The sequence below is a fragment of the Coccinella septempunctata genome, chromosome 7 (assembly GCF_907165205.1).
Source record: "Coccinella septempunctata chromosome 7, icCocSept1.1, whole genome shotgun sequence".
NCBI lineage: Eukaryota > Metazoa > Arthropoda > Insecta > Coleoptera > Coccinellidae > Coccinella > Coccinella septempunctata.
The window spans coordinates 12,947,854-12,961,890 of NC_058195.1; the positions used below are offsets into that span (position 1 = coordinate 12,947,854).

General features: G+C 34.7%; 2 protein-coding genes across 5 annotated transcripts in view; one reads left to right on the forward strand and one right to left on the reverse strand.

Annotated features, from left to right (window-relative positions):
- The window catches only part of LOC123316399 (sarcoplasmic calcium-binding protein 1), a 10,736-nt gene extending 2,930 nt beyond the window's left edge, over nucleotides 1-7,806 (forward strand). Inside the window, exons 3-4 of one of the 2 annotated variants that reach the window (XM_044902458.1) lie at nucleotides 3,956-4,201; nucleotides 7,602-7,806. In XM_044902458.1, coding sequence (XP_044758393.1) covers nucleotides 3,956-4,201; nucleotides 7,602-7,736 — 381 coding nt within the window. In that variant the 3' untranslated portion in view covers nucleotides 7,737-7,806. The remainder of the gene's footprint in view (nucleotides 1-3,955; nucleotides 4,202-7,601) is intronic. The other variant, XM_044902459.1, reaches the window with a different exon arrangement.
- Nucleotides 7,807-8,346: 540 nt separating this feature from the next.
- The window catches only part of LOC123317932 (NPC intracellular cholesterol transporter 1), a 53,017-nt gene continuing 47,326 nt past the window's right edge, over nucleotides 8,347-14,037 (reverse strand). For all 3 annotated transcript variants that reach the window (XM_044904557.1, XM_044904560.1, XM_044904559.1), the window contains one exon: nucleotides 8,347-12,049. In XM_044904557.1, the coding sequence (XP_044760492.1) occupies nucleotides 11,925-12,049 (125 nt within the window). In that variant the 3' untranslated portion in view covers nucleotides 8,347-11,924. The remainder of the gene's footprint in view (nucleotides 12,050-14,037) is intronic.

Here is a 14,037-nt window from a genome sequence, read left to right on the forward strand (position 1 = left end):
TTGTCGACTTATTTATTCATTATTGTGACAACAGTAAATTGCACTTCTGAATAGGCGTTAATGGTTGATCAGACTTTTTCTGCATCAAATTGTTTTAAATGGACACAAAATTGACTATGAAAAATGGTATTTATATACAGGTTGAGTTTTCGATTCGTACAAATATTTTAACAGTGGATTCTTGGGGTTAAAAGAAACGCTTTTTTCCTATAACATTTTTCCGATTCGACACTGATAAAAAAATAGCCAGTAACGTGGTTTCCTCGGAGAAAACTTATCTCGAGCGCCAGCTATTCTTTTCACTAGGAAGAATAGCAAATCTACCAGAGTAGCTGCTAGTCGGAGACAGAGTTCGCTGTTATCTAGGGTGGTAGCGATAACGAAGTAGTCAAAATCAAATTATGTACCAGTTCATTCACACCTTCGGAAACTGATTATATAAACAACGGAAATATGTGTAGGTATGAAATATGAGCGAATCGATCAGCAAACATAAATTCATGAAATTCTATCCGATCACGAGCACTTTATAAAGTTTAAAGGTTGTTCAATAAAATGCGCCAACCAGAACAGACGAAATGGATACTAAGGATGACCTCGCGAAGTGAAATGACTTGCTATACGGTATCGGGATGTAATTAATTGTATTTCTCTAGACATGAAAGAAACACAACCAGGGCGGACCTACTCGAGACTTTTATTCGCTACCCCAAGGGCTGCGCTCCATAACTGATAGCGAAGAAAAGTTCTATTTTGAGCGCAACTACGGGATTTCACTGACGACGAGCGGTACCTCTTATTTTCTACCCCAAGGGCTTACGCACCATGACTGATAGAAAAGAAGAGATTTCTATTTCAACACTTATGACGCGGGAACGCGAACAGGGGGGTTGACGGAACTTTCTCTTCACTACCCCAAGGGCTTACGCACCATGACTGATAGTGAAGGGAAAAGTCAGACTCACGAAACAGGGTAAAATACGATAAAAGATAACATAAAGCGATACAGTACAGCAGTGTCAAAGAAGTGACCGGTGTGGGTCTAATAAAGAAACTGAACGGTATAGACGGGGACCTACCTCCTTTATTCAAGGCACTAGCGGAAAAACGAAAAATAAAAATTTATCTCTAAGAGCACTACTTTCGTAACACAAAATTTATTCTAAATTCGCTGATCGGCTCGTCGGGCACACAATCGCAGAGACAAGAGAAAAGAGAGTAAAGAGCGTCAAGTGACAAAAGAGACTAAAGAGTAAAAGAGACCGTCGCGGGGGAAAATCTGCTTTTATAGGCAAATCCCCCACACGTTAAAAATCTGAAAATTCCAGAATGCGACAAGGGTGAAAAACGTCGTCAGCTCCGGTTTATCGCATATCAACATCAGAAAAACGTCAAAATCTTCAACGGCATGCTAGAAAAACAACATTAAACACAGATAAACGGTTTTTTACATTTACCCTGCCTATCGGAATGAATGTACTGAATATTTGAGATTTAAATATTTTCAAAGGCAAGAATGTGAAATGAAAGGAATGCCCTAAAATGAACTCCAATTTTCTCAGAAAACTGGGATTCATTACAAGCCCAATTAATAAGAATTCATAATGAGCTGTACCACCCCTGGAAAATCAAAATTACTTTCATAATAACTAGCTAAATCTGTGACACTACACATCTGTGGATCTTTCAAACAGAGTTGTATTCAGTCAAAGTACCCAGTTTTTCAAATTTCACAGAGATACTTTTTAATTTTTGAACAACAAATCAGGTACTCGAAAACGGCACATTGTACGAGAAAATATGAAGAATATGTTCATTTTAAAAAACTTTCAAATATTCATTAGATAGCGTCTAACGTCTAACATACTTTCGAGAGTCAGTTCTTTCCAGTGTTGGTATTTTTATGGTACGTAAAATGGTCATAATGAGAAAACTTGAAGGCGTGGGTGATAACTTGAGTTCGAAAAAGATTGATCAAATAAATGAAAAATTATATTTCGAAATTCTTTCCATTCGATAAAAATGTTTGTGAGACAGAATTAAAAATAACATTTATTCATGGTTTTTTAAAAGCCTGTATCTTTTAAATCGAGCCTATTCGGAAAAAGCGGTAGTAGGAAAAAGTGTGTTTCTTTTGACATCAAGAGTCTACTGTTGAAATATTTGAACGAGTCGAAGACTCACCCTGTATATTTATTCTTTTGAATGTCAGTAATACATTTTTAGGTATCTATCAAACAATAGGTACAGCATATGTATAACTATTAACAGAGGTTAGTGCATACCGAGATACCTTTCATACAATTCGGCATATGATACAAGAACTTTGGGAAAAACCTCAGTAAAAACCCTGTCTCCTCGTGAGTAGTGTAGTAATGACAAATTTGTTTACAGAATAATCTTTCAATACTGGAGGGTTTCTTTTCCATTGACATAAAAATTGTATGGTAAAAGTAGAAGAATCTAGATCCATTTCAACCCAATCGGTAAAATCCGTTTTCGGTTGACGTTTACTTTCAGGGCATCCTGTATATAATAATTCATCTTCTCAAACCTTTTTCCGATTTCTTGAGATTGATGAGTTCATAATTAAGTTGATCTCATAAGATCCATTTCAACCCAATTTAACGGTATATGAAACTATCTAAAAATAATATCACTTGCATTCAGCCATAATTTCTAGCTTAATAACATTGATTGAGCTCACTAATGGCAAATTTTTTGGCTTGGTCTTTTGCGTGGGCAGTAAATTACTTATAGCATGGAATATGACATCAAGATGTTGCTCCAATCAGGCGTTAAAAAATCGTAACGGAGTTGCATATTTAGTCTTATCGTAGTGTTTCAATATTATTATTGTAAATTTCTGCATTATGAAGGAGAACAGCAGTTGGTTAGAAATGACGAATGATTTTGTCTCAATTCCTGGACAAAAATACAAGCTGAAAACTAAAAATACCTATACAACTCTTAGCTTATTTGAGCGATCACTTGGATCGGCATTTGTCAATAAGGGTTTCTTGTTCTATTAGTTTTCGTTAGGTATGTTATTTGTAGGTGGGTGTGGCCCTTTACATATATAAATCATAAATCATTTAAAAAATTTAGATTGCAGTAATCACCTACTCTAAACATCTAAATTCGATTTTGAATCTATTATTACCTACTCATTTACCTTAGTAAATGTGAATGTGACATAAAAATTATATTATGCAAAAAGTAGTATATACATAAGTCATTAATATATATTATAATATAATAAATAAGTGAAAGAAAATTGAATACCCACAATATATAATATGTAGTTATAATTATCAAATTACAGTAACGGAAACTGACTTAGATATTGAATTTTGATTGATGATATCACCTAATCAATCTTTGAAATAGTGTTATTTCGAGTAGGATGATTTTCACCAAAGGAAACATGTATGGGTGGTGGCTACGTTAAAAATTTTCCCACAATATTCATGCATAGTGAAGTTTTGCATTTCTTATTATTTGAGCTTAACGTTCATGGCAGCTTTTATCATTAATAACAGCTCTATAAAATTGTCATTTTCAATTTTATATTCATCAGTCTATTCTCGCTTATCGCACTCACCATCAAACCACACACAAATTTTTACAAAAACATAGGATTGGCACTATGCGATAAACGGTACACACATCTATTAGGTCCAATAGGCCGTTCATGTTTTGTGAACCACTGGTGACTGCAGTCAGAAAGGGATAGGACTCACACAATGTCAGACATACACACACATCTCAAGCAGATCCTGACACTCCTTTTCGTTTCACTTTAAATGGTTAGATAACAAATAACAAAATTATGTTTTTCACTTGCGATCTCTTTATAGGAATACCGAATACGCAAACACTCACAGTAAAACACAAACATTATCCCAGTTTCCAGTACACAACGATAACATGGCAATTTTGTTTCAATACTCAGGACCTATTGCAGGATGGGAAAATATCAGTCGAGGAATTCAAACAGGCTGTCCAGCAGTGCTGCGTAGGGAGAAGGTACGAAGAATTCCCCCAATCCATGAAAATGTTCATTGACACAAATTTCAAAATGGTGGACATGAACGACGATGGCGTGATCGAAGCGGATGAATTTAGGTTCAATTGTATTATGAGATTTGCAATTGATGACGTAGAAGCCGTCGATGATGCCTTTGATAGACTTCTCAGTGTAAGTAAGACACTCCACAGCCACCGAGAAATAGTTGGGGAGCAGACGATGCTAAATCGGGATTTACTCGAGCGTCGTGGAGACCTAGTGGCTTTTGAAGATTAGATTAGATAGAAAAATAGAAATAATAATATGATTTTTTGTAATATCTCCCTTGCTGTATCCCTAATCATTTCTGTGTTCATTATGAAAGTTGTAGACAATAAAATTCTATACAACTTTTGTCTGAAGCAATTTTACATACTCTCAACCGTTTTCGAGTTAGAAGGCGATAAGGGCGAAGGGCTTAGGCACATATGCGAAAGGCCAAGGTCAATGTAGAAACCCCAGTCTAATGTACATTCATCGCCATATATCTCAAGAACGTTTAAACGTTATTCAAATTGCTTCGGACAAAATTTGTAAAAAATGTTATGCTCTACAACTTTTATACTGAATGCGAAAACAATTTGAAGCCCAGATGAGAAAATTAAAAAAAAACGATTTTTGTGACCTTTATGGCCAATTATTATATTGTTTAGGCTTCCTGAAACTGTCAGGTTATATTTTTTCCGTTATTTCTGAATCATTAGCTTTAAAATAAAAAAAAGCCACCGCGCTCGAGAATGTACACGTGACTTTTTTTGCAAGTTTGGTGCCCTCCCATACATTTTCGTCACGCTCAAATTGTCAGATTAAGAGAACATATACTTTTCAACATGTAATTAACCACATATATCTTAATTTGACACGCTCAAGCAAACACTGAAATGCAGTCACTGTACAAAAACTGTACTTCGTTGCTTCAATTGACTGCAGTTACGGTAATGCAATAACTGCACCAAAAAGGACCGTATATGTCCAGGTGTACTTTGCAGTTACTGTACAGTACAAACTGCATTCGACATACAGCCACAGCTGCACTTCAAAAACAGCGATGGCATCGCAATCCACTGTACAGCAAGCTGCAATTCAAATGCAGCAGTGACGTGCTAAAACTGTACAGCAAGCTGTACTTTAAATGCAGTATTCACTTTGGAAAAACTGCACAGATAGCTGCACTTCAAATGCAGCAGTTACGTGCTAAAACTGTACAGCAAGTTGTACTTTAAATGCAGTGGTCACTGTGCAAATACTGTACAGTTAGCTGTGTTTTATATGCAGTTTGTTCACGCAAGAACTGTACAGCAAGCTGTATTTTATATACAATAGACACTGTGCTCAAACTATACAGTAGCTGCACTTCAAATGTAGCAGTCACTGTGTAGAAACCATATCGAAACTTGCAATTACGAAACAATATTCTATTAGAGAAGTTTCCTAGTTATAAACAGAAAATCTATTCTGCAAATCAGAAATTTTCAATTTCACTTAGTATTTTTGCGGTAAGCGCAAAGGTGACTTCACGCCAATTGAGACATAGCCTACTCTTAGGGGTGGAGATTAATGAACCATAGGAGTTAGCTACGACAATCGTCGAGACAGCGTAGATTGTGCCTGCTATAAACGCTGGTTACATAGAGGACTTAGAGTAATGCGTCGCCGGTGGCGCCATCGTTTGGCGTATGCTGCACCGCAATAGACGTGTATGCTACCCTGTGATCGCAACCGTCAAGAGCAGTGATGCCATCATTTGGCTAATTCTGGTACCACCATGGTGCGATGAAGTATTCTTCTATCATGGGTATAATCCATATTTTGGTAATGAACGGAGTCTTCAATTATTGAATTAAATCTGTTTATGAAATGTCTCTTTAACCTTCATAATCGAATTTTCAACTTCTTGAAGAAGGTATATGTTTAAGTTTTAGGAATTCCTATGAATTATTATTCTATATTCTATTATTAACTCTATATCAAATACTCCATTTTTGAAATCAAGAATTGCAAATACAGAAACTGTGCAGTCACTGTATATCAAAAACTGCGTTTTGAAAATGCAGAATTATCAATACAGAAACTGTGCAGTTACTGTACATCAAGAACTGCGTTTTGAAAATGCAGAATTATCAATACAGAAACTATGCAGTCACTGTACATCAAAAACTGCGTTTTGAAAATGCAGAATTATCAATACAGAAACTATGCAGTCACTGTACATCACAAACTGCGTTTAGAAAATGCAGTATTATCAATACAGAAAATCTGCAGTCACTGTACATCAAAAACTGCGTTTTGAAAATGCAGAATTATCAATACAGAAACTATGCAGTCACTGTACATCACAAACTGCATTTTGAAAATGCAGAATTATGAATACAGAAACTGTGCAGTTACTGTACATCAAAAACTGCGTTTTGAAAATGCAGAATTATCAATACAGAAACTGTGCAGTTACTGTACATCAAGAACTGCGTTTTGAAAATGCAGAATTATCAATACAGAAACTGTGAAGTTACTGCACATCAAAAACTGCGTTTTGAAAATGCAGTATTATCAATACAGAAAATCTGCAGTCACTGTACATCAAAAACTGCGTTTTGAAAATGCAGAATTATCAATACAGAAACTATGCAGTCACTGTACATCACAAACTGCATTTTGAAAATGCAGAATTATCAATACAGAAACTATGCAGTCACTGTACATCAAAAACTGCGTTTTGAAAATGCAGAATTATCAATACAGAAACTATGCAGTCACTGTACATCACAAACTGCATTTTGAAAATGCAGAATTATGAATACAGAAACTGTGCAGTTACTGTACATCAAAAACTGCGTTTTGAAAATGCAGAATTATCAATACAGAAACTGTGCAGTTTCAGTACAGCAATCTCTGTGCTGCATTCTGGTGGCATTTGTAGTGCAGTATTTGTACAGTTGCTGTATATTGTGTTTGTTGGGCTAGTATGTACAATGATCGTTTTTTTTTTTACTATTCTGACAGGCTGTCCTAGACAATTCTCCCTATATACAGGTACAATTTTTGGTAGAGGTAGTCCACAGGGTCCAAGGTATCTCCCCTTATATTAATTTGACACGCTCGAGTAAATCCCGAATTTCCCTCTTGGGCTCCCCAACTAAAAGCCCGGAATACAATCTGAGAACTCTGCCGATAGTTCTGGCTCTTTTGTTTTAATTGGGCACAGATGTGCAAGAGAACTTCTTATCGCAACATCAATATGCTGAACACTGTACTGTTTCACAGTATTCCTAGTTCCTCATCTCACGCTTTAAAAGAATTATCTTTAAATAAGGTTAGAATGAAAGCACCATTGTTATTCACGTTTGACATACTGTAGATACTGTTCAACAAGAATCTCGAGAATGTGGAGGGATGTCTCTTGCAATCAAATTGTGGGTGAAGTTATAATACCAATCATGAAACAATTATTTCACTAGACATTTCTGAAACCATGATCTCAATAGATTGCTTTGAGTATAAAATTGAATGTACCTACTTACCGTCTTGATTCTAGGATGACGATCGAAGAAGAGGAGGTCTAACATTGTCTCGTTACCAGGAGCTGTATGCTCAGTTTTTGGGAAATCCAGACGAAAACTGCTGTGCAATATATCTTTTCGGACCTTTATCAGAATTCTCACTGGAATGACAGTTTCGATTCATAGCTTATTTAATTTTATGTTGTGTAAATATTACTTCAATAAATATATGAGAGAATATTTGGGAGACTTATATGTGTTGTTTAAATGAAAATACTTACAAACACCCCATACACAGAAAAACGTATCTTTATAGAATCAGTACCCATGTTTTTTAATATTTTCAATAAGAGATTGCGGATTTAAGATATGTGCTGCCCCCCATTAGAGCAGTGGGGGTTTAGCATATTTTTGCTAAGATCCAGATACTTCTGAGATCTCATATTCATCTAGAGTGATTCAGTTATGGTTTTTTCCTTCTCCTGAAACCTTTTCTTGTAGGTAGAGTGGTAGGTATATTTTCTTATGCCACAGAAACGTTCCGGAGTAATTGAAGTAGTTTATTTCGACACATCCTTCGATTGCAGATATTTCTACCTTCAATAAGAGAAGAAGTCTAACAATGAAAATTATAAGGAAGCTTTGTCACCTTCACCTTCTCTAACGAACCTTACTTAGCAATCAAATTTTGATCGATCCTGTTTCCACCCTTATGAAACCAAGTATGACGAATTCTATCACTAACGATCAAATTGGTTCAAGTATTGAATAAAAAAAAAATATTTATGAATATATTTATTGTTTCTTTTTGAAATACATGAAAATAATACAAAACAAACTATATAAAAATAAAGATTGAGGAATGTATACAAGCAATATTTTCACAAAAGAGGATATAAATTATGCACACTCGAATTCAAACATTTTCATTGATTTAAGTCTTTGGTCATATTTCCCAAGAGATATGAAAGTAAACATTTGTTTTCTAGCTGCCAAAAATACTACACCTTCGATCTAATTCGATAACTCAATATTTTGGTAACTAATTTTCCACCTTAGTAAATAATCTTGGAAATCAATATAAAATCAATTAAATGGAGATAAACCATTTCCAACTCAATTAACAACATTGCGAGGCAGAAGATATTTTATCCATCGAAAAATTGGAAATGTTTAGTTTTCTCTACATTGATATCACAGTTCATGTAGAGGAGTATTTCTATTTTGGATATTCATGAAAATCTCTGGGAAATATGGAAATTCATTGGAGCTACAGTTTTCAATTCGAACATATCACAACTGAAACAACTATGTTCATATGTTGCTGCGTTTTTGGATTGACTAAGGTAGCGAAAAAAAGTGTAACTTTCCATTAATAAAGATTAAAATAATAATACGAGTAACTTTTCTAACTACGCCCAAATTTAATGTTAATTTAAGAATTAAAATATGTATACTGCATAATAATGAGTCATAAGGCATAAGAAAAGTTCATCAATTATTGGTCACCATAAATCCCGAAGCAAACACCATAACTCCATTGATGAATGAGTAACTAACAGTCTTACTAAAATGCGGAAATCTAAATTAATTTCATAAAGCCATAATGTCTATGATTCTCTACTGATGCCAGAATGGACTAAAAATAATAAGTATAAGACACTGAAAATAACAAATATTTCATGTATTCATTTTTTTGTAATTTCTTCATAAGTCTTCATACTCGTGCAAAAATTCATTTTTCATTGTTTAATGAATCATACTTCACCAAAGAATTAGTCAGGAGTGGTACATTGATGTTTTAATAATTTTCAGAATCTGTCCTTACACCATTTCTTCATATATAAAAAAACACAATGCCCCAAATGAATTGAACAATCCCTAATTCATTTTTCTAGTGGTGAAGTCCAATCCTAAACAATGATTTTTTTTAATGTTGCTAATTTTCGATATCACACAGTTTTCCATCTTTGACTACACAAATAAAAACAGATGATAAATATGTGAACGTCTTCTTTCTAACATATCGTAATATTACCTATACACAGCTTCAAGATAACTAGAAATCGTTCCTAAAGGTCACTTCACACAACCAGAATACGATTTCATTATTGATATGAAGTAAATTTATAATTTGTCATCGTCAAATTTGATCTTAATCCACTGAAGAACTGTCAAATGATTTGAAAAATAATTTCTAATTAATCACTTCTTGAGAGAATACTTATTTGTTTCACTAGAGGAACTGAGGTTTATTTATTCTGGATGTTTGCTAGCCTTCCGATGCATACAGACCATCAACATCAAAGATTCGCAGTAACTAGGCACCTTGTTTAAATTCTAGAAATATTCATTCCCAAAATTTCATTGCTCTTTTCTCATTAATACATCGTATTATTCTTGTTCGGAATGTGATTTCATGCATCCCGACATGAGAAAATAATCTACAAATTCATTTTTAGCGCGGTTGAAATATAAGATTATATAACTGAAGATTTCTCACAAGGAGGACAACAAAAATTAGAATTGATATTCAGTTTTGTTATTTTGTAGAAAAACACTTCAACTGGTCCAATTTTATTTTGAATAAAGCAACTTTTCATCTCTATAAAAATATGTTTGAAAAAAAAACCCATCGATGTTTTGTAATCGAAACGGTGAATCTTGTCAAGATCTCGCTGGATGGTTGGTGTGGACAACCTAATATTCTATTTAATGCAACATTTCCTTACACAACTTCTTGACAACTTTCTCAGTTCCATTTTATATTTTAATTTTGAGTTTATAGGTTTACCTTTACTCTTATTATTAACAATAATAATAATAATAATAATGACTGAATCATTCTCAGGAATCATGTCATTTAAAAAAAAATCACAACTTCTCTCCATAATAACGTGGATAACGAACATTTCAATTTTGCATGAAAAATTGACTATTTTAAAATGAATATCGACCTGTTCAATCATTTTTCTACAAAATAATAAATACCGAGGATATGTATTTTGTGCTTTACTTTTCGCTCACTCTGTATATTTCAGGATAGAGCTAAAAACAAGCACATAAATTGACCAATCCCAGTTTTTTCGCAAACTGTCATTTTGTCTTCTATTGAATTTGGCGAATTTCTAAAAATTTGTTTCTTTGATCAGCTCTTGTGAGTAAGTGAAAATATTTAATTTCATATAATATACCGCTTCGAAATTTCGGTTTTATTCGAGATGCCCAAGTCTTCCAAGTCTCAAATTTCATTTACTACTATGATATTATACATACGTTAATGAAATCATCAATTTTGATAATTATTCTAGTAAAGAATTCTTATACACAGAATACACTGTGTTTCACACATTACATTCGCTTTCAACAAATTGTATACTAGGTGCAATCGAAGGCACACGTATTCGACTATCATTTTGTATACATATATTCGATAAGGAACCTGTCTCAAAAACAATCAATAAACAATTACCCTGTTGCAATAGTTGCATACGTTCAAAAAGAAAATTAATATAGTGTTAATGAAACGTTTCAATCAAAATCTCGATCGTATTGGCAATTTAAAAGCGGAACTTTGTATCCAGTTTGCAGAAATGTGCACAGAAAGTATCAAGAGGAGCAATTTTAAAACCCTTCAATATATGTATTTCCATGCACAGCTGTATAAACAATTTGTGCGCCTCAAGCCGTGGCTGTAAGGATATGTAAAAAGACTGTCGTTGAAGAGAAGACAGACATAATCTAGACAATCTAGAGAATTTAAGAAGAGAACTAGATAACAAATGAATAGTTCTTCAACTTTAACCACATTATTGAGTGCTTCTTTCTTCGAATTATGCATTATGTTTAGAGTCATCTCCGACCTATAGGTTCATATGGACCAAATTACTCTACCTGACAATTTCTATGCAACATTGCTGTCGTCAATAATCGGAACTAGAAAACTTAAAATTTCAGTATGCTGGTCGAATGTTTGGGTTAATAAATTATGTATGATAGTGTTGTACACTATTCTTGGCAAGAAAAAAAAAATTTAATACTGTGGGGACCTAACCTGCTGCGGAATTCGAAACATTAAATTTTTTGGTATTCGAAAATGATTGATTAAATTATAAATATAAAGAATAATAATCAATTAAATAAATATATAACAAGTTCTCGTTCTGGACGATTAATATTCATATAAAATTCAACCTATAAACATCTCCATTAAACCTACTATAAACTTTTCATATGAACAATATGAAAACGCTTTGGGAAATTTGATCAATACATCGAAATATTCACCTAATGTAATAAACTAATAACACAGTTGCAATAAAAAGAGAATACTTCCCTAATGGTAAGTTTTTGTAGTTTCAGATAAGATGAGGCTCTAAAGCATCGTAGAGGGCACTTGTTGACGCTGCTGACAGTAGAGGCGACTCAGCGGTGGAACTTTCCTGTTCCCGTCTAAGAACACCTCGATGTTTCCGGATCACGCCTGAAAAAATTCCTTTCTTTTATAAGCATACTAAGGTTCGAAGGGCTAGGTTGAACACCAACGACTACTAGGCTAGCATTTTTCTTCAATGATAACGAAAACGGCTTTTTAATGATACTTGACAGGCTCGAAAGGTTTAATTTTTACCGGCCTAGTTAGAAAACATATTTTTCTGTTTAATCTGATAGTCCAGATGCTCAACCCCAATTTCATAGTCTCAAAACTGATATGGGATTGCTGACCGAAACTTAATGAACAGCAGGGTCTCTTTAGTCTGGGTTCTGGGAATCAAAGGAAACTAAGAAGTCAACACACTCGCCAGAAAGGGATCAAAAACGCCACTTGCTGGCCCAGGACCTTCCTGTGGTATAGGAAAATGCACCTAAAAGAAAGAGTTTCTGGAGAAGGAATAAACAAAGAGAGACTCTAGAAAATCTTCCAGGACTGGATCATTACTAAAAGTTCCTTCAGGATTTTGAAACTGCAAGATCCAAGAAGTATTTTGATCTCAGTAAGAATAAGTTATCTATGCCTCCCCACAGGGCATCGCCTAAGGAAGCTTATGATGATAATGGGCTTATCAGAAACTGACGATTGTAGATTCTGTCGGGATAACTCCTCTTCTCCTGGTTACTGTCTCCTCTTTGCAAGCCAGCGCAAGAAATTTCTTGGACGAGAAAATTAAAGGGGTAATGAGGACCTCAGACTCCCTGAATCCCTCTCAGATACCGGAGTTCATTGAAACTCTGAAGGGCGAGCTATAGATGGCGCAGTTGTCAGAACAACTTTGATGGGAGGCACAATATACCTTGAGGTCGCAGCGGAATGTAACCTTTTTACCAAACTATAAATATAACTATAAATTAACTGTTAATTTGGATCGATATGGCAAGTAATTGAAGCTACTGCCATGGAAGGATGGTGTGAAAATCAGCGGTTCTGCTTTCTGTCACTGGAATCTAGAATCTATATAAAGGGTGCGAAATAGGAAGTGCCATCATAAAAGCGGAAAATAACAATCGAAACTAATTTAGATACATAAAATCCATCGATATAAATATGAACAAATGCTACAATTCAAATCGAACCAACCCACCATGACCTTCTATTATTCAAATGACTGGACAGCGGCGTTACTGCTGTACAAACGCTTGCGCAGCTCTCCCTAAAATGCATGATGACCGCGAAGTCCTATTCCTGCAAACTGAGAGTTGGAGTGCATGGATGCATGCTCCAATCTTCATTAGAGAGTGGAATGTTTTCTGTTCGATTCGGATCGTAACATTTGTGCATTTTTATAACGATGGATGTTATGTACCTGAATTAATCAAGATAACAAAGTATTCTCATAGTTTGATGAATTTCGCAGCTTCTTTTAGTTCCTCTTAAAAAGCTAAAGGAAGCTTTGAAATTAATGATTATGAAACTGGCAGTAAAACAAATTTGGAAAAAAATTATAACCAATTCCAAGCGAGTTACCGGTTATTATTGGTATTTACCAACTGTGTTCAAGCGCTTTTGGTCATTGTTGGTTATCATCACTTGACGTCATGAGCTAGCCCTTCAACGTCATCTTTTTAGCCCTAAGAGGACCGCAGTTTACCATACTCGAGAGCTGATTTCATCTTCTGGATATTGAAGTGAGGTTGGAAGTTGTGAAGGGCCACAAGGGACATAACGAAGGGCGAAACCACCAATAACTGCAGTAATTACCGTTACCGGTTATTCGCTTGAAATCTATTTATTTATTTCACATGACAGAAAAACAGATTTCAATTCTCGACTATGAAACACCAGCAGCTGCTAGAAATCTTGTGCTTTTCTGCCTAGAGAAACAATAAATAACTATTCTTGCTTGAACAACGCATCTATGAATACTTACATCTATAGAAACTTCCTACGTCGTATATGTCTGCCGTTGATTCAAAAACTGTTTTATTTTCGAAAAGGTGCTATGCAATCAGATCGATTCTATTACACTGAATGAA